The sequence below is a fragment of the Sturnus vulgaris genome, chromosome 16 (assembly GCF_052056855.1).
Source record: "Sturnus vulgaris isolate bStuVul1 chromosome 16, bStuVul1.hap1, whole genome shotgun sequence".
Lineage (NCBI taxonomy): Eukaryota > Metazoa > Chordata > Aves > Passeriformes > Sturnidae > Sturnus > Sturnus vulgaris.
Genome location: NC_142258.1, coordinates 7,883,696 through 7,904,079, shown reverse-complemented (window position 1 = coordinate 7,904,079; position 20,384 = coordinate 7,883,696). Strand labels below are relative to the sequence as shown.

The 20,384-nt window shown below is 41.5% G+C and overlaps 2 protein-coding genes across 5 annotated transcripts in view; both read left to right on the top strand.

Annotated features, from left to right (window-relative positions):
• The first annotated feature begins 1,044 nt into the window (after nt 1–1,044).
• Nucleotides 1,045–20,018, top strand: CCP110 (centriolar coiled-coil protein 110). 4 transcript variants are annotated; one of them, XM_088174402.1, is made up of 16 exons: nt 1,045–1,255; nt 1,294–1,510; nt 4,147–4,303; nt 5,239–5,367; nt 6,349–7,990; nt 8,643–8,767; nt 8,907–9,090; nt 9,773–9,909; nt 10,232–10,348; nt 10,606–10,707; nt 10,987–11,103; nt 11,269–11,348; nt 11,924–11,986; nt 12,890–12,949; nt 13,512–13,594; nt 17,745–20,012. In XM_088174402.1, exons 1-16 carry the CDS (start codon nt 1,045–1,047, stop codon nt 17,795–17,797), a joined length of 3,477 nt encoding a protein of 1,158 aa, XP_088030528.1. In that variant the 3' UTR covers nt 17,798–20,012. The 4 variants fall into 4 exon arrangements, with proteins under 4 accessions (XP_088030528.1, XP_014724369.2, XP_088030527.1 ...); XM_014868883.2 differs by lacking the exons at nt 1,045–1,255; nt 1,294–1,510 and adding an exon at nt 3,321–3,435 and having other exon boundaries at nt 17,745–20,018; XM_088174401.1 differs by lacking the exons at nt 1,045–1,255; nt 1,294–1,510 and adding an exon at nt 3,620–3,797 and having other exon boundaries at nt 17,745–20,018.
• Nucleotides 18,439–20,384, top strand: part of VPS35L (VPS35 endosomal protein sorting factor like) — a 48,116-nt gene continuing 46,170 nt past the window's right edge. Inside the window, exon 1 of the mRNA XM_088174403.1 lies at nt 18,439–18,578. Coding sequence (XP_088030529.1) covers nt 18,544–18,578 — 35 coding nt within the window. The 5' untranslated portion in view covers nt 18,439–18,543. The remainder of the gene's footprint in view (nt 18,579–20,384) is intronic.

Genomic DNA, 20,384 nt, shown 5'->3' with positions numbered 1-20,384 from the left:
GTAATAATCCTGGAGTCCTTATGTTATTTTCTAAAAGACAAGAGAAGCAAATGCCTACAGTTCACATAACCTACACTTCAACACTTGATCAACACTGTTTGCCACGTGTGTACCAAGCAGTAGATGGATGCAGACAAATCCGGCTCCCCTCTGAGGAATGGCCTTATCAGAGAGCAAGAAGCAGCCAGGCTGCCTTAGAACATTTCATACACCTTCTTCCTGCCCTGGATCTTTCCCAAGAACTCTTCAGAAAAACACTTGAGTGAAGTGCTAACACCACCAATTGCTCTGAAGGACAAATGCCCTCCTGGGAAAAGGAGCAATGCACCAGAAAGACAAAAACCGGGTATGCACTAGAGGTTACCTACAGGTGTCTGCTATGTAAAGATTGTGCAGCTTCAGAATTTATCAGGATTAAGAGTTCTGTCCCACAGAAAGGTAAGAGATCCTCAGAAGAGCAACATCTCAACCTCACAGAAACTACATTCCAGAGACTGACAATCACTATTTCTAATGATTCTTAGAAAGAGACTGTGAACCTTGGCTGTGCCTTGATGCTTTGCAGATGAGGCAGCAGTAAGTCATGGCAGGGCTGCACACAGTGAAGTTCTGGTACCAGATTTTCCCCTAACTGTGGTTTCTCATCACAGATCATCAGGGTTTAAAAAAAACCCAAACAACCTGTTACTGAGTTGCTGTCCGCTCTCCGTGTGCTGTTGCTACATCAACAAAATATTTCATTATCGCTTCACTGCTGAAATATCCATCAGCACCAAGGCTACAAGAGCTCCCCCAAGATTCAGATTTAATCTGAAGTTCCCTTTGGGATGAAGGATCAACCACCCACACATCTTCCAGCAGCAATCGGAAGAACAGCCGGAGTTACTCACGGTAGGAGAGATTGGCGCTGGAAGGGCGGATTATGAGACACAACCCACCAGCCCCCCAGGCTGACCTGTGCCCCGCCAGCCCCGGGCCGTGCTGACCTGTCGGATGGCTCCCAGCGTGTTCTCGGGCGCGTCGTGCGCTCCGCCGCGGTGCGCGATGCGGGCGGCGGCGCCGCGGGGCCGCAGGACGCGCTGCGCGCTCTGGGGCGCCGCGGGCTCCAGGGCCAGGAGGTGCAGAGCCAGGTACAGCCCGGCCGGCAGCAGGCAGGCCAGCGCCGGGCTGCGGCTCAGCGCCAGCGTCAGCGCCATGAGCGCCGTCAGGGAGCTCAGCAGGCCCTCCCCGTGGCACAGCATGCTGGAGCCGGGGCCGGGGCCGGAGCCGGGGCCGGGGCCGGGGCCGGGGCCGGAGCCGGGGTCGGGGTTAAAGTCGGGACCGAGGTCAGCGTCGGGGCCGGGCCGGAACCGCGGCCGCCACCTCCCCTCAGGCAAAGGGGACGGCGGTGCTATCAGCCTGCCAATCAGCACCCGGCTGTCAGCCGCAGCAGCCAATCAGCACCCGTAGCGTCCGCCCGGCGCCCGCCGGCCCAGCTGAGGGCGGGCCCGGGCCCCGAGCACCCCCTCAGGTAACGCCGGGAGAGGCAGTGAGGGAAACAGGGGATGTTACCAATAAAACATGGGGCACTGAGAGAACCAGGGACTGTTCCCGATAAAACATGGGGCACTGAGAGAAACAGGAACTGTTCCCGATAAAACATGGGGCACTGAAGGAAATAGGGGATGTTCCTGTTGAAACATGCATCACTGAGGGAAAGAGGGGCTGTTCATGATAGAAAATGGTGTGGATAAAAGGGTGCTAATGGAAGGAAAGGTAGCTCTGTCCAGGGAGCCTCAGAGCACCCGTGTGTATGGAGAGTGTTGAGGGCTTTCCGCAAGTTAGCTAATTAGAAACATAACATCCATATTGATTATTTTCCAAGTAATTGCTGGGTTTGTTATATACGACGTTATATATTGTATGTTTTATGTAGCTGCCTGTGCAGTGGTGCCTGCCCACAGGCCAGGCCCGGGAGCCCCGGAGCCGTGGGAGGAGCCGGCGATGCCGCCTGGCCGGACAGGGGCGGCTGCTGCTGCACAGGGGCCGCGGCTCCGGCACCTGACACCGGTGCGAACATCCGCCAGGAGTCCAGAGGGATGAGCAGCGGGGAGCCAGCACAGCCGGTTAAGGGAAGGTTGGAGAAACTGGGCATGTTTAATCTAGAAGTGGAATTGCAAAGCCGAGGAGCTAGCAGTTTGTGTTAACGTAAGTGAGGGTTTTGACTCTCTTTTTGGTGTCTGTATCTGTGGGAAGGATGGGAAGCAACTGACTTTCCAGTGAGGAGCTCTGACCAACTAGAAGTAGAACAGGCACGAGGCGATGTTCTGAACTGTTGGGGTGTTCTTTGTTGTTGTTATTTTTCAAATTGCTGAGAAGAACATTTGTCATATAGTGTCCTAGCTGGTTCTGAGCATCTCAGATACTGTCAGTGGTTTTGTGTTTTTGCCAGCTGTAGCTGAAGAAAAGTCAAAGATATATATGCAGATGCACAACAAATAATGGACTGTCTAATTAAATGCCTAGCATATTTTAAAAATCTTTTGATAAACAACAGCATTTATTAAGATTAAAGAGAACATTTAAAAACAACCCCCTTCAATGATCACTGAAGAGGTAACAGATGACAAAGTTGTTTTTTGAAACAAGAATGACAGCTTTAACAGCTCTAAATACGGGGAATTAGATGCTTCCATATATTTACATTAATTATACCTGGGCCAAGGGCTGGCAAACAAGTGTGGATTTTCCTTCCACCTGAGCTGCCTGACAGGTGAGTGTTACCTGCTGCTGGACTGGCTGGACCGGCAGCTGGCTGGCCCCCGGGCAGGAGGGATAGGATGTCTGTGGTGATGCCCTCACGGATGCTGTCCTTGTGGATGCTGTCCTCACACAGCACGGGAACAGGTGCGCATGTTTATCTTTCTTATCACAGCGTGCTCGCTGAAACTGATACCTGCGGCGGCACATTTATGGTCCTGGCTACACAAGGACTGCACAGCCGTGTGGTATGTAATGGGATGAAGCAGAACAGAGTACACCCGTGCCAACAGGGGAACTATGTGAGAGAGCTATGGGTGGAAATGGCCGGAAATCGGAGCACCGGGATGGCGCTCCATGCCCTCTCGCGGAGCCGCGGCTGCCTTTGCCGGGCGCTGGCCTAGGCACGGCAGAGCTGTCCTGCGGCTGTGTGCAGGTGACAGGCCACGCCAGGAGTCTGTCCCCAGGTGTGGGGAGCGCGGCAGGGAGCGCGGCAGGCAGCGGGGGCGGAGCGGAGCGGGCAGGCGGCGGGGGCGGAGCGGGGCGGAGTGGAGCGGGCAGGCGGCGGGGGCGGAGCGGAGCGGAGCGGAGCGGGGCGCGCTGGGGCCCGTAGTGCGGCGGGCGGCCCGGCCGTTGTGGCGGCGGTTGCCGGGGAGCGTTGGGGCAGCGACGCTCCGAGCCCCGCGCTCCGCGCAGGTACCGGCACGTTGGGCCGGGCCCGGGGCCGTGCCGGGGCCGGGGCCCGTGGGGGGAGCGCCGGGGCCCGGGGAAGGCGATGCATCGGCCCTGGCCTGGGACGGGCTCGGTGCCCCGGAGCGGGCGGGCAGCAATCGGCCGAAGCGGCGTGCGAGGGAACAAAGCGTTGTCAGGCCTTGCCAGGCGGTGCGGTGGGGACCGGCAGTGACAGATATTTCGGATATTTGGGCGCTTTTAAGGGGACAAGCCTGAAATTTTTTTTGTTTTTTTTTAATGTAAGTGTTGGCGTCAGTCATACAGGGATGTATTGAGATGGAAGCTCACGGGAGTGTGACACAAATTCCTCTCAGCCCCCTAAACGTGTAAAGGCTTTTTTAAATCCAACTGGGCTGCAATTTTGTTTGGGCTGTTTTTTGTTTGTGTGTTTGTTTTTTTGTTTTTTTTTTTTAACTGTTGATAGAATCTGTCTCGTTGTGGAAGATCTCAAAGGTTTAGTCTTAGATGGAAATTATCTATAGCAGGTGCAATTTTGTAAATCCTGATTGTCTCAGTGCTTGCTTTCTTCTCTGACAGGAAGAAGAGAAACTTAATTCAGTTTTCTAGTGTAGATTTTGCTTTCCTAAAACATAGTGACACAGAATTAGTGGTGATGTTGTTTTCCCTTCAAGGTCTTGGAAGTACATGAGAGAATAATGTTATTATTCCTTGCAGTTTAGATAACATGAAGATGGAGGACTATGAAATATTCTGTAGGAAGCATCTTTCCAGAATCCAAGAAGAGGCAATAAAACGAGAAACCTCTTTGACTGTTCAGAACAAAAATGTGTCTCTCATTCAATTCTATGGAGTCCGTGTGCTTTCCCCTCTGGTAAGGCCTTTTTTACCCCTTTTTCTCCCTGGTGTGCTGACTGTGCTATTGGCACTGGCCTTGATGTGCACATGTAATGATTCTATGGAAGGTCTCTGTGTGAGCTGTCATCTGACCTGCTCTTCAGTGTATTCCAGACATTCCTAGCCTTAATCTTACAAAGTAAGGGGTAAAATGTACTTTTTCTCCCATCACACTGACTACATTTCCTTTAATTTCTTCAGAAGTTATCTTCCTAAAGGGAGCACAAATGTTGTTAGTTTTCAATAATGTTACTGCTGGGCTTCATGTAAAATCGTATTGATATTTCACATATTGAACATGCGAGTTAGTTTAATGGTGTAAAAAAATGTGAATAAGAAACCGAGACAGTTAAAAAGCTTTTAAGGATTTTTTTTCATGTGTTTGTGTCTTCCTTTAATGTATTCCACAGGCTCATCAATTATGTTAAGTCATTCTGTGCTAATGCAAATAGAGCTAAGCTGAAGATTGTTGGTAGTTCCTGCAATAATGCAGTCGACTTCCTTGTTTCAGTGGTGGGAAGAAATGGGAGAGCCTCTAACAACAATGTCCAAAAGTCATGATACAGATATAAATTACAGATATATTGTCTTACTCTTCATTTACAAATGCATAGATATTGTAAGGGTTTTTAGAAAAAATATCTGAATCCTGCGTCAGATTGATATCCTAGCATGTAATGTTCATGGAAAATTTTATAAATGGTGTTTCAAATTCATGTTCATTTCTATGTGTGCCAAGAAGGCATTTTGTAGTTTCCCTTAAAAATCGGTTAAGAAGCTGGCATTTAACACATGCACAAAATCTCAGTTGATTTCTGTTCTGTTGTTTTTCTTTTGAATTAATTTCTATAATTCTGTACTGAAATTTGCATTTAGTGATATAAACAATGTTTCTTACACTCTGTTTTGCAGCTTACACTTGAAAGGAAAAAGGAAATACAGCAGTATAAGGAGAAAGCACTGGAGCTAGAAAACAGGAAACAGAAGTCCCAGAAAAAAACTTTATTGAATCGTGTTCAGGAGATTGTAGAAAATGTCCAGGTATTGTTAGTCCAAAGCTGCTTCATAGATTTACAGAAAATCACTGCTTATAGACATTTAGAGAAAGTGTAGGGGTTTAAGTATTCCCCAATATAAGCATGAAATGAATAGCAGGTAACTCTCCAGAACCAGCATTTGCTAGTATTTCATTCTATATGTCCTGATAATTGATTATTTACTAATGCTTATTGTAGTGTGTGGGACTTGCTTTTCACTGCTTATTTTGCTATATGCAAAAGACAGAGCTCACTGCTTCTTTTGTAAAAGTGTTGGAAACAACTAGATTGTTAAAACAAGTGAACAACTCTCTTGTATGAGCTGCTTTATTTTCAAGATTTTATCTTAATCGTAAAATAATCTATATTCAACTTTATGATTACAGAATTAAAATTACCTTCACAACAACTTGAATTTCTGTTGTGTGCTTTAAAATTTTACCGCAACTATTCTTTTTCTTTGCTGCTTCAGTGATGAATTCAGTAGAGGTTTTAATTTAAAAGAATGCGAAATACATCTAATCAAGGAATTATTGTAAGTCTTTGGAACAGCTGTAATACAGCCTTTAGATGAAACTGTTGCTTAAACAGTTAATACTGAGTTTGTTGAGTTACCAAGGTGGCAAACAGCACTTGGTAGTTTGCATTGTTTACTGAGTGTGTGTGGCAACAGTCAGCTGGCTTGGGGCTTGACCAGCAGAGCAGCAAAGTATGTTCAATACAAAAACAATATAAGTTTTTTGTTTTTTGTTTTTTTTTTTTTTTTAATCCAAATGTGTTCTTTTAATAACTGAGATGCAGGACATAGGATAACTGTAGCATGAAAATCCTTTTGAACAAATGCTAGCTAGAAGTAACCGGTAATTCTCACTTAAATAAAGTTGGTATTTACTTTTTTTTTTTTTAATTCATGTGAAGTTTGCAGGAATCTGAGATTCTGAGATTTCATTGAAAATCTGTCATTTTAAAAAATTTTAATTTGCAGATGAAGAAAGGACCTAGCATGAGTGATGTGAACATATTGGAGACTGAAAGTTCTTGCCCTCGTTTGGATTCAAAGTCTTTGACTGACTTCACAGCTCTATCAGATATCAATTCAGCATATTCTTCTGAAAGACACAGTTCCATGGACCTGGAAAAGGCACCAGAACTTAGACCATCAGGTACTGCAGGGCAAATGACATCAAATGTGACAGAAGTTGTTAAAGCAGCAGAGGAAAATGTTTCTTCAAAGCCAAGTGAGAGTCGCTTCTCAGCGGAGGCTCTGTGTCCAAGGGCTGCATCTCCTGACATGGTGTGTAACAAGCTCCCCTCTCATGCTCTGCAGAAGCAGGAGGGACGAGTGGGGTCACCATCGGATGAGGATGTTCAAGATCCATGTGTAATGAGTCTTCAGAACCTGATAAAGAAGTCTAGGGAGTACTTAGAGAAAGAGCAAAGCAAGCGTACCTCAAAAAGCAGTTCAAAGAGGAGTACGAATGAAAGTCATTCGGATAAAGAAAATGATGGTGTTAAAACAACTGACTCTGTGAAAGACAGGGCAAAGTTTACAGGCAGAAGCTGCACTGCTCAGACGCTTGATAAACCCAGTCTTAACAAATCAAATACCCTTCTCCAAGGCACCTCTATTCATACAAATAACACAAGTATATCCACTTTATCCAGTTTCTCTAAAGTAGACATACCTATGAGAGTTGGAACACCCCCTTTGGTGGATTCAGATTCAGATGAGGAATTGAAAAAGAATTCTATGTTGGAACGTGACAGTAGCATTGTCAGGAGCCTCACAGGCTCTTATGCCAAGTTGCCAAGCCCAGAGCCAAGCATGAGCCCTAAAATGCACCGACGGCGCCCAAGACCTTTATCCATGGGACACATCATTATAAACAACCCTGTGAATGCTTACGAGTTAAGTCCTAAAGGCAAGGGTAGAGCAATGGATTTAATAATGCAAGATATTGCAGATAAAAACAATGTGTCTGAATCTGTGCCAAAGTTCATGGTGGACTTTACCACAGTTTGCCCTGGCAGAGTTCCTGGTGTCAGCAGGAGCTGCTCAGGCCTTTGTGATGGGTTGGGGGTTGGCAAACCAAACCGCCATTCCTTTGGGCTCTTTGAAAGCAGGGGAACAGTGTCGGCTACGGTGGAAGGACAGGTGGTGATGGACCATAGCAGAGGGCCATACAAAGTAGAGAGCAGTATGGCACCTCCAAAAGTGAATGAGCCCTTTGCCATCAGTCAGTCTGCAGTGACACAGAAGATCCTGGCTGGGAATGAAACGAAACCAGCTACTTTGCCAGAAAACACTACATGTAATTCTCCAGCAGAACTCAATAAATCTTATGACGTGGAAAATCCATCTCCACTACTGATGCAGAGCAAGAATATGCAACAGCAAATGGATAATACTCCAAATGTTTCCTCAGCAAATGAGCAGTTCCCAGAAAATTTTGAAAAGGTAAAACGTAGACTTGATTTGGACACCGACAACTGCCAAAAAGAAAACAGTTCCTGTGTTCTAGGAGTTGGAATGGAAGAACAAGAGAAGCAGTGGTTGCAAGAACAGAAATATCCTGTGGGATCAGTTTACATTACCAAGAATGCAGTCCTTGAAAATATGGCAAAAGGTAAAAGATTTCCTGTGCTTGAGGGTTACTTCTCACTTTATAAACCTTTGAGAAAAAACCCCAGTGATCGTTAGTCATTAGTGTTTCTTTTCAGAAGGCTAATTTCTCTAATTTAATTTGACTTCACGAATACTGATTTCCCATTTCATTCTAGAAGTCAGAATTTAGTTTTACTAAGAAAATTGTCTTATGCCACGAGGTCTAAATAAGACTATTAAAAAATAGCCTGTGTAAATTAGAAAAAAACATATAGATATTTTCTTCAAATTCCAGACACAGTTACTTCTTTGTGTGTCTCTACTAAATGAGGCTGAAGTAGCATAAATAATGTTAATTCACTCCAGCAATTGTAACAATTCTTAGAGCTGTATTTTCCAAGTCCCTCTTTTAATTCAGGCTTTTGATGTTACTGCTCTTCCATTCATAAATTTAGTTCAGAAATGCAAACTTGCAAATTTTTTGAAGGACTAGTAAATGATAGGGTTCTGTGAATTACCTAATGGGAACTGGATATCAAGGAAACCTGATATCAAAGACATCTTTTTTACTTTTTACTGATGATGCAAATTACCGCTGATAAAGGATGGATGTCTCTGGCAAAGATCATATAGAAGGTATTTAATACTTGATTCTCTGTTATGTATTTTCTCAGAAGATATTTTAAAAACTAAAATGCTGGCCTTTGAAGAAATGAGAAAGAGACTTGAAGAACAGCATGCACAACAGCTGTCGATTCTGATAGCTGAACAAGAGAGAGAACAGGAGAAATTGCAGAAGGTAAGGTCAACAGGAAAAATTCTAAGCAAAGGTTTTGTGTTGTATGGAAGTTTGTCAGGAAGCAGTTGGGTTTGCATGTATATTCTGTTGTTTTGCAGAGTTAGAAAAATAGTCTCATGATTGAATCTTCCTTTTGTAGGAACTGGAAGAGCAGGAGAGAAAGTTGAAAGGAAAGAAGGTTACTACAACGGAAATAGAAATTTCCAAAGTGAATATTAACAGTAGGATGGAGTTGGAGTGGAGGAAAAAAAGTGAAAGTGGCTTGCTGGAAAGTGTGCAGTCTCAGCTGGAGACAGTCCATAACACAAACTCCACCAGCATTGGTAAAACTGGGAGGGAGGAATATAGATTAAGTGTTGTGATATAATTCGTTCTACAGTGCCTGACTGGACCAGCTGCCCCACTGTGTGGATAAGTTCAGTGTTCCTGCCCTAGGGCTGCTCAGGGTACACAGAGGGCTGCTGCCCTCAGCTGGGGACAGCATTTGTGAGACAAAGTCTGTTGCATCTTTGTGTCACTGGCATTTAGCACAGGTTCAGCCATCCTTGAGCTGTTCCATGTACTGCATTTGTTATGTAACTGTTTTAGGGCACATCCAAGGAAAACAAGCTAAGAATAACCTCCTTTGATCAAGGATGAGGATGTGGATTTGCATCATGTCCCAGGAAGATTATCCTCGTGCCATGTAGCTGCACAGCACTGGGCCAGGTGGTCACATTCGTGTAGAAGGTTTTGAGGGGCTCTGCCAAGGGTTCCTAACTGCAAGGCAATACAGCTATAGCTGGTGGAACACCTCTCACCTGTTCAGAACATTGTGACATGTTTTGTTCTGTCTTCTGTTTAGCAAATTTTGCATGGAAATCAATCAGAAACATTCAGCTTGCTTCTTTCCTATAACTGACCCTGTAGACAAAGCTGTGACCCCCGAGCTGAGTGCATCTAGAGACACAGGCATCACTTCACTGGCAGAAGTGTGTTGAACTGTCTGTTCTGCTTTCTGTGCAGGTTTTGCTCATACAACACCCAACACCTTTTCTTCAACAAGTGAAACTTCATTCTATCTCTGGGGACCATCAGGTAGTGGAGTTATAAAAACCTCAGTATGCAGGCCAAGTAATAGGATCAAAACTAGGTGGACTCAGGTAAGGGAAAAAAATATTTTATCTTAAAAGGCCCTCATGTTTTTGTACAGCATTGGTAACAGAAAACTTTAGTATCCGTTCCTGTGTCAGCAGCTTTGATTACATAAGAGAGCTGTGTAGGTTATTTTTCTTATTCATATATGCAAAATAATCATATAGCAATATATTGCTTCTGCCAAATTATGGTGGGTACTTTGAGCCCAGTCAAAACTTTATCAACAGTTTTTTTGTTACTTGAAAACTTACATCACTTGATGGATGTTATTTGATAAATAATTCATAATTCTTGGTTTTTTATAAAAAGTTTTGAATTTTTTTTAAGGTTTTCAGTCCAGAGATACAAATGAAGTTCGACAAGATCACTGCAGTGGCAAAAGGATTTCTCACTCGTAGACTCCTGCAGACAGAAAAACTGAAACATCTTAAGCAAACTGTAAAAGTAAGATCAGTTTTTTTGTAATAAGCACCTTCTTCTCCTGTTTGTTTTTGTTCCTGCCTTCCATTGACAAATGAAATCCTGCGTTTTCTGCTCTCAGAAGATTTTGGGGCTGCACATGAACATGTTTGAGTGTTGCGCTGCTTATTGTCATAGTGTCCAAATCAAACAATTTGTTTGCTGTGTATACTGTTTGTAGTGATTGCTTTGTTATGCAGGGTTATGCCTGGTGCTTACTCTTATTTTCCCATCTTTCCCAGGATACTCTGGAGTTCATAAAAAATTTTCAGTCTGAAGCCCCGTTGAAAAGAGGAAGTGTGTCAGCACAAGATGCATCCCTTCATGAAAGAGTAATGGCTCAGGTGACACAATTTAAACCTTTTTTTTTTTTCTTTCCTAGCTATTCTGCTATTGCAACATAAATACATAAAACACTGAGAGTGGATTTGTTTAGAGTGAAACATTTAAAGAAGAGAAGATTCCAGTTTTTGCTTGACACAAAATGATTTGATTTCAAAAAATGGTTTGCAAAATTATGTAGTGTTTTGTTGGGATTGAAAGCAAAAAGAGCTTAATGTTCAAAACCATGGGCATATAAACTTGATTGGATATTTTATTAACATTTTAATGATTCTTTCCAGCTTCGAGCTGCTCTGTATGACATCCATGACATCTTTTTCACAATGGAGGCATCAGAGAGAATGAATATTCTGCGTCATGATCGTGAAGTTCGTAAAGAGAAGATGCTCAGGCAAATGGTGTGTTATATTCCCGGGAATGTAAACTGTTTCAGGACTTTAAGTACTGAGTAATTTTGCATTTAAGAGATTCTTTTTCATCCTGTACAATGTTTCTTAAATCTACATTTTTAATTATGGTTTTGTAGGTAACTTTCTACTGTATCCTCTTTTTTTTTTTTTTAGGATAAAGTAAAGAGCCCAAGAGAGCGAGTGACACTTTCAACAGCTACGCAGAAATCTCTGGACAGGAAAAAGTACATGAAGTATGTGCAGTTCTTTCTTGGGCAGGGAGGGTTGGTGGAAGGAGTTCAAGAGAAGGAGTAGGAGACATAGGAAATAGTGAGAAGTTTAGGGAATAACAGTTTCTTTGCAAACTGACATCTCTGCTAGGAAGAATGAGTAAAAAGCTTTCCAGGTGTGTAATGTCTTGCTAATTGTATTTTGCTCTTACTTCTAAGAAACTTCTTATTTGTAAGGAGAAAAATACTTGTTCTAAGTTGTGCATTTACACTATAATGCAGTGGTGGATGCTTAGTTTATGGTTGATTTTGAAAACTGTAAAAAGTGCCCCAAGTGATTTTATTTATCTAAAGTGCCTAGCAATAGAGACATTTGATAGAGTAAGTTTTTCTGGGGAATGGTAGCAGGCATTACCTTGCAACAAGGTGGACAGTTGTTACACCTGCTCCTGAGTAAAGAAGTGATAATCTGTAGGACTGCTCTGGCAGTGTTATGTGTAGGTGTAGTTCCTCTTGTAGGCTTTCTCTGAGTGTTTCTGTTCAAGACCTGGATGATGATTTGCTAATTGAAATATGTTTCAATACTTTTGTTTCTCTAGGGCTACAGAAATGGGAATACCAAGTAAAAAAATAATTATAAAACAAAAAACTCCTGAAAACCGGTGGGTGATGGTTACTTGAATTAAAATACTTTTAAGAAACTGTCTAACAGTGATGGATTCTGTGATCTGTACTGTTGGTTTGCCATTGATGAGCTCAATTCCTGCTACTGTTATAACGAAAATTAATGAAATCTGATTTACCATGGCCCAAGAAAAGGGTTTATTAGCTCATTGTAAGTTACTGTATGTTTTCTTCAGAGTCAGTTCTGAAATTTTATCTTCAGAAGTTATTTATTTATGGCTTTAAGTCTTGGTGCTCAGGTTAAGGTTTTTCTCTGAGATGTACTATTAAGCTTCAGTTTGGCACTACTACTTTCCCTAATATCCTTTACTTTGCAGTGGAATTATTGATAATGCTTATCCTTAGGAAGCTGTCGAAAAAGAAGTGGCTTTCTATTGTGAGGAAAGTTTTGTTCCTTGACTGTGTGATTGTTTGCTCAGATCACAGAAGTTACAGTGTTCAGTACATGTTCAGGCAGACAACAGCTGCTCTCTTATGGGGCCTGTCTGCACATTTATCTCATATTAAAGGTCAGATACCTGGCATCCCTTAAAAACAGATTTTATCCCATGTTTACACAAAAGCTTTGAAGACATGCTGTCTACTCATACAGTTCAGCCTTCAAGGACTACTTTAGGCAATTCAGCCCTTTTTCCTGTATGCTCTCATCAATGACTGGGAACCCAAAGCACTCTTGAGGGACATTTATGTGTGTGCTTTTTTCTTTCTTTGTTTTAAATAGTGGAAGTAGTAATCCAGACGCTTTGCCTACATGTCATTTGCATTACAAAACCTGCTAGCCTTTCTGAATTTATGTGAAACATGATGCATAATTTGGTATTTCTTGAGACAATTTTATTTTTAAAGGGAAAAAGCACTAATAAAAGTTTGTGTTTTAACAGCATACTTCAACCAAACCAAGGACAGAATGCTCCGGTTCATAGACTGCTTTGCAGACAAGGGTAAGAGCACAGCATGTTTCTAGGCTAAAGATGAAACTCAATGCAAAGTGCAAGAACAGTGATTGATGAATAATATTTACACATAACAGTACAACTGTTGTTCAGAGTAAAAATAATTACTTCTCTCAGTATTTTGAGAGATTGATGAAGCTTTATTTTACCTTATACTGCAGGATAATATTTATTGCTGTCATCCTCTTGTGTATTGTCTTCATTTACACTGTTCCAACATTTCTATTTGTAGCATTCATTCCATGAAGCTTTGTCTCCACTTAATGAAATATGTATATTTTTATATATAGACTGTAATGCCATGGCATCAGGACTAAATCACTTTCTTGAATAGAGTTTTTTAATCTGTTCATGGGCACCTGCTCTACTTAATGTATCTCTGTAAGCCATAATAGTACCAATAGGAACTGTATAGGTGCTCAGGAAGAGGCTCTGTGGGACATTGTAAAAATGTTTTCATGCCAAACACATTTTGATAGTGTCTGTATTTTTGTATACAGCCTTTCAACTTTGTTGCAAGTGACTCATTAACTCTTTTGTATTTAATTAGAACCCCTAAGACCTCAGTGAATGGGGTTGAGCAAAATAGAAGGAAGGCCTCAGGGAGCAGAGTGTCTTCCAAGGCAGTTTCAGGTGTGTAGAAAATTGGTGCTTGGATCTTATAGTAAATAAGTTACTAGTATCTAGAAAAAATAAATTGGCAATATATTGTTTTCTTTCCCTTGTGCACCTGCTTTGCTATGCCTTGAGCCTAACCTATCTCTTCAAACCAACCTGCACTGGTAACTGAACCATCCACTTCCAAATTCTATAAACAAAGTATATAGAATGTGCTGCACAGCTCATTTGCTTTCACTCTCCAGATGCCCAGTTATAAAAAAGATTGCCAGATGTATTCACTGGAACTGTTGAGAAATTGGTAGTAGTCAAAATAGACTTGGATTGGAATCTTCATGTCATTTGGTTTATAGTTTTACACACATCTTCAGCAATGGAGTGTATTCAAAGGACAGGAAGGACAATTCCACACTCCTCAGCAGGTGTTCACTCATCATAAAGTCCTAAAATTATATATATATATATTCCTGTAGCATCTTACAGCATGTTTGAGTCTTAATGATCTAAGTTTGAAAGTGGAGTATTTCTGTGCTACCATACAGAGATTACTGATTGGTTACCTTTTATATAAAAGGTTTGATAATAGTGCTGAACCTCTAATAAATCACTATGAATGGTCTTACACAATTTATATATTTTTAATTAGATTTTAAATTTCTTAAGTGATAAACCTAGATTTAGCAAAGGTAAAGTGGTTGATAGGTTTTAAAACTATTTAAGATCTGAATTACACTTTGTTCTCAAAGAAGAGTTCCACAAATCAAATATAAAAATTGGGTATTTTGGGGCTTAATAAGGGAAATGTGTAATGTAGTAGGATTTCAGCTGTTTTCCATAATATTATAATAATCTGTATGTATTGAGGATCAAACCTTTTCTCTAAGGGAAATGTTTATTTATTGCTGCCCCAGAGCAGTACTGGCAGGGAGTATCTGTGGGTTTGAACACAGTGTGTTTTACACTGTTTAAATGGGATGTTTTCCCTTTTAAAAATGCTTTGTGAAGTCAAAAGTAGTGGCCATACAGAAGGATGTATAGTGAGGCAGTATGCATAAACATGGATAACATTGCAGTATCAGATGGGGAAATAAAAGGCAGGTGATGGGATCACAGCCAGAGTGTGTTCATTTATTTTTCTGTTGTTAGTTCTCCTGGCAGTGCTGTCATCAACAAAGTAGAGCATGGCAGTTGTTTGGTTGGACTCAGTGACACTGCAGAAAAATTAGCAAAGATAATAAATAATCTTCCTGAAATATAAAGCAGAAAATAAAGTAAATAGTATTATTTTAGCAACCAGAGGTAGCTATTGAGGCAAGTGTTCATCTGCAAGTTTGCTACTGTCTAGTAAATGAGTGTGCTGAAGAACAGGGACAACAAAACAATCAAAACCTCTCCCAGTTACAGTATTACAGAGGTTGTAAAAGGGTAGTAGTGTTAGGGTGGTGTCAGGGTCAGGTTTGACACTGATTTGTGGTTTGGATGCCATCCCCAAAATCATGTAATTCACACTGAGCTCATAATGAAGCACAGTGGTGTTTATATTGTGTCTGGCACCAGACATCCAGTTAAGCATTCAGCAGTCCTCTGTGTTGACAGTGCATGCTGCTCTGCTAAGGAAGTCCCTGGGTTTATCTTAGTAATAATTACCAAACTTGTGTCAAGTCATACTTGTCAATGAAAAAAAATCCTTTGGGATACATCTCCAAATTTCTCTTTGCCTTGTTGCTGTTTGTCAAATACCTGGAAAGTCACTGAATGCCTTCTGCAGTGGCCTTCTTGGAACTTCAGGCAGATGTGGCTAACCTGTTGTATGCTGGTTTGTTCTGGTTGCTCAATCTAACCTCATGTAGAGCTTGGACATCACATGTGTTCCTGTGGTGCAATACCAACACTTCTGTGTGCTCCTTCAGAGATAGGTTAGACTTCTTGTCCTAAATGAACAGAAATGCATTCTGAAATTATTACATGAGCATGAAAGAAACAATCTACATAATTGTGCAATAATGAAAAAACTTAATTTGAATATATTTAAATAGAATATGATTTCTTTTATATATGGATGAAATATGAATAGTGAAAAGTCTGGCAGTATGTTAAATAGGGTGTTGATTTAATTTCTTGTCCTCGTTCATTCCTCACTATCAATTAAATTGTGCTTATTAGAGGGGCAAAAAGGGAAGGAGGGTAGTAAGATACAGTTATTATAAATACATTCAACTTTGATATGAGACAAACCCTCAGAAGAAAATGATAACATACTTGTCCAACGCTTTTTTCTTTTGTTCTCCTGATTGCTGTTTTAAATTCTGTCTGCAAGGTGCTTTGTAGCTCTAATACCACTCAGACCAATTGTTGTCTGTTTCTGGCAAGAAGACATTGTTTTTAGGAATCAAGTGGCAATCCTAAACTTAGGTTTTTTTGTGTTTACTTCTTCAATCCAAAGTTCTGCTGTTAAAAGAAAAGTACAAACTCATAAATCAGTTATTTTTTAAAGTTCAATTAGTTTAAATCAGATGAGATGTTCCATCAGTAGCCTGCAAATGAGGCCAGGCATGGCATTTAATGAGATCTGATTGTGTTAGACAGAAGGTGCTTGAGATCAGGTTGTTCCTACAACAGACCTGTTCATCTCCTCTGCCCAGTTTCCTTTGCTGTGGAAAAGCAATACCGGGCAGGAGGCACCCAGAATATCTGGGTGGTGGCAGCATTTGGCCAAGCCAAGGACCCAGCTAGCCCATGTGAGATGGGGAGGGCTGTGGAGTGTGTTGGCTTTCAGGCCAGCACTTCAGGAAGCCTCAGATCTGCTGTGTGTGAGTAGCAGGTCTGTCCTTTGTGCCAGGAGAGAGGCCTGATGTGATTGTCCCTTGACACTGGAAAAGGATGGGTGATCATTGTTTTCAGAACTGTCACTGCTTTTATTCAAATTTGCCTTCTGCAATTCCTTAGTCTAGATTGCTGTGGGGTTTTTGCACCCTCATATGCTATTACTGTAATATTCTATGACTTGTGTGAGATTTTTACATCACTTGGAGGACACTTGAGGTAAGGGTTAGTGTTAATCACTACAAAAGCACAGTGTCTGTCAGCCTGGTCTGTCCTATGAGATCTCAGGTGATGTGAAGAGCACAGCCCTGGGAGGCTGGCCCAGTGAGAATGCCTTTTGTGTAGTGGGAGCCTGTTGAGATGTGAGGGCTCTGGGCATTCCCAAAGCTGCTTTGGCCTGTGCTGATCATGGCCCTTGGACACCTGTAAGTAACCACTGCAGCTCTGACCAAGAGTAACCAAAGAGCCTAAAAAGCACTGGCACTTCCTTTGTCACGTTCATTTACTGCCTGGTAGTCATTTCTCTTCCATGGCTGTCTTCCATTCCCACTGCTCTGCTCCCTGTGATATGATTTTCACTGCTTTATGTAAATGTTTGCTCACACTGCTGCACCTTCTTGGTAACTGCTTGAACCTAAGGAATGCTGAGTTGTGCTGCTTAGCAGCCTGCAGTGCTGAACCCTCATTACTGGAAGATACTTGTGTCATGCATAGTATAATATGGATTTTAAAATATATGTATGTGTATACTTGTTTCCTCTGGAAATACTTGTTTGTTTATTTATTTATTATTTTTTTACTTGAGCATCCTTCCTTTTGTAAGGGCTCTGCCTGATGATTTTCATACTGCACTTCTAATTCTGGTTGTCTTATTGACATGTGGGAGCCTACAGCTGTCTCTTTTTTAAATTAATCTGACAAAAGGAAAGAGTTATCTTAAGTATTCAACTTGTATGATATTTTTAATTGATAATTTGTTTAAAAGTAATGCATGGAATAGTTAAACTTATCAGCCATTTAATCTATCTTGGTTATATGATAGTTCTTTTAAAAATTTGTGAATTGTGGTTGCAGTTGTTTTAGAGTAGCAGAAAAGAAGATAGAATAGTTATCAAGTAAGGCAATACTATAAAATGTCATTACTTTTAAACCTATAGGTAGTTTTCATAAGCTTTTTGGGGTGTCGCATTATGAAAACTGTCATTTTAAAAGTAGTCACTGAATGCATAATACTGCTTTAAAAAAATTGTCCTAATTTTTTTCTGCTATTTTTATTGGATAATCCTGTTTCAAAAACCATTACTATTAATTGTAATATGGTAATGTTTCTACTTATTTTTAGGAGCATATGCAGGAAGAACCCAAAGAAAGAAGCCAAATGTTGTGACAATTTAAGAAGACAGCATTCACTGGGATAAAATGGCTGTGTTTTAATGATGGCATTCTCAGCACTGATTTTTAATATTGCATCTTCTTTACATATATTTATATTTAGACATTATAAACCTACTTTGTCATTTTCAGATGACATTAACACAATCACATTGAAGTTACTTTGAAGCTCTAATGCTTGTGGGAAAATTGCATGTTAGAACTTGTGTACAGACTAGTATTAATATATAAAAGATTCATAATCTTGTTTATTTAAAGACTACCACAGGGCAACATGAAGGCAATTCGTGACTTTTTCACACTTTTAAATTCTAGTGTCTGGCATGTTTTTTGCATTACTTAAATTGCAATTTCTGAGTGCCACCGTAAGTAAGTCATGGGTATGTATTTAGTTCCATACCATGAAGTTAAAGCAGCTAAATGTGAAAAAAATCCCCCAAATTTAATTTAAACAAAGGTGAGCTTTCAAGTCAGTGGATTTGTCAGTAGCTGTTTTGAATGTACTTTCTGTAGGAATGAGATTAGCTCAATTTTTGTACTAAAGGCCTTTTACCAAATGTTTTGCATTTCTGCTGAGCTGAACAGACATGGTCCAGATTCAGTGCTGGGCTGATGGACATATTTACACTGACCAAACCAAAAATGTGCATTTATATGTGTGGTAGATCAAACCACTCTACTGAAAGAGCCCTGGGTTTTTATTGCCAGCTGTCTACTGCATTTTTTTATGGAAACAACATCTGTCCAGTATGGAGACATGTATGGTCTACAGAAACTTCAGAAGGTAAGACTTTAACTGTTTTACCATTTCAGACTTAAACAGTTATTTCAGTCTGTAATAGTAATTCAGATCTATTACATTTAATTGATGACACTTGCAGTTTTTCTGAGCAATTTATCTTCTGCTGTGATCCAACAGGCCCTTGTACTGAAGTAATGATTTCTGCAGGTGGGGAATTCCAACCAAATGCCAACACTTTCATATTTATGAATATTTAACATTAAAAGATCATGGTCATATTTTACCTTAGTCTTCCAACATGGATATTATCTATCAACTTGAGGAGAGCACAATTCTCCTTCTTTTAATGAACTTGAGACATGAAATTAACCAAGTTCTAGAGAGAAAACATCTTTGCAGATTGCAGATTTGCATAATGACTGCCAGAATGTAAATTAGGTTGTATTTTGTTACTTTCCCAGTGTCAATACAACACAACACACTAACCTTTGGAGGTTTTGTAATGTGTTGACATGAATGTAAGAGGAAAAGGACTAACTGCAAATTTCATTGTGGTAAATAGCATGAAAGAGGAACATTAATAATGGGATGAGGACGGTACCTTCATGGGCAGTGATGAGTGGATTGGCTTGACTGTGGCACCAGCCTGTGGCTTTTATCTACCACCAACTCTGTCCTCTGCAGCTTGTGATGCTGTTCAGAACAGGTGTGTTACACCAGGCACTGAGTTACTCAAATTGCATGCTTGGAAAATGGCAAAAAGCACTGCCCAAGCACCTTGAAGAATGCTTGGTTTGTTTGAAAGCCTGGGGCCAGAGGCCCTAATTAAACATAAGAGTTTACACCAGTGGAAGACCCACCTCCTTCATACAAATACTGTGGTGCTTTAAAATCTCAGCTGTAATACAGAAAATGCCTGGGGCAAGTTTCTTGTTCACTTGGTGGGCATCAAAGCTGTGTTTTAGTCCCCAGCTTTGCTTAGGAGTGGAAAACATCTCGGGAGGTGAAGAATTTACAGTGACAGGGGTAACCTGTGTAAAAGATGACAAAAGGTGCTGTTGATATGGCAGCACTAAAGATTGATGTTTTTAATGGATGTGTTATGTGCTGTATTTATTATTAGCATAGGCAATATGTTGATGCACAGATAGGTTTAGTGTGTTAGTAGAAATGAATGTTTCCCTTCTCTTAGGGTTTCACATCTAAACCTCTTGTTCTTCAAGCATGTTTCCAGTGTGTAATAAAGCATTATAGCACAAGGGTTTGTTTTTTTTTTTAACTTTCATGAGGCCTTTCTCTTGACAAGTGCCAGAATTTGGTTTTGTACTTGCTGTTTTGTATTTATACATATTTATCTTTTTATTTTGTGTGGAATTGTGATACCATTACAAAAGTCTATTTATTTTTGTACTTTGTTTCGTTTTCACCAGTCTCGCTTTTTACTTAAAGCATTCTGCACAATAAACTCTAAACCTTTACCAAGCAGAGCGTTTCCGTGCCTTGGCGGAGCCGTTTCCCCTCAGGCGTTTCCCGCGCTGGGCGGGGCGGGAGCTGCGGGCGGAAGGCGCGGCCCGCGCGCTGTCATGTGACGGGGCTCAAGATGGCGGCATTCCCCTGGTGAGGCGGCGGGCGGCGGGAGCCGCCTGTTCCCCCGCGGAGGGGCCGGCGGCGGGGGGCTGCGGGTCCCCGCGGCTGGGCGAGGGCTGCCGTCACGCTCGGCGACCCTCGCAGCCGGGGAGCTAAGGCGGGGCGGCCACACATGTGCCACAGGGGAAAGTGCGGAGCCTCCGCACTCGGAGCAGTTCGGCCGTGGGGGGACTGGGCCGGGGCGCTGAGTGCCGCGGTTCC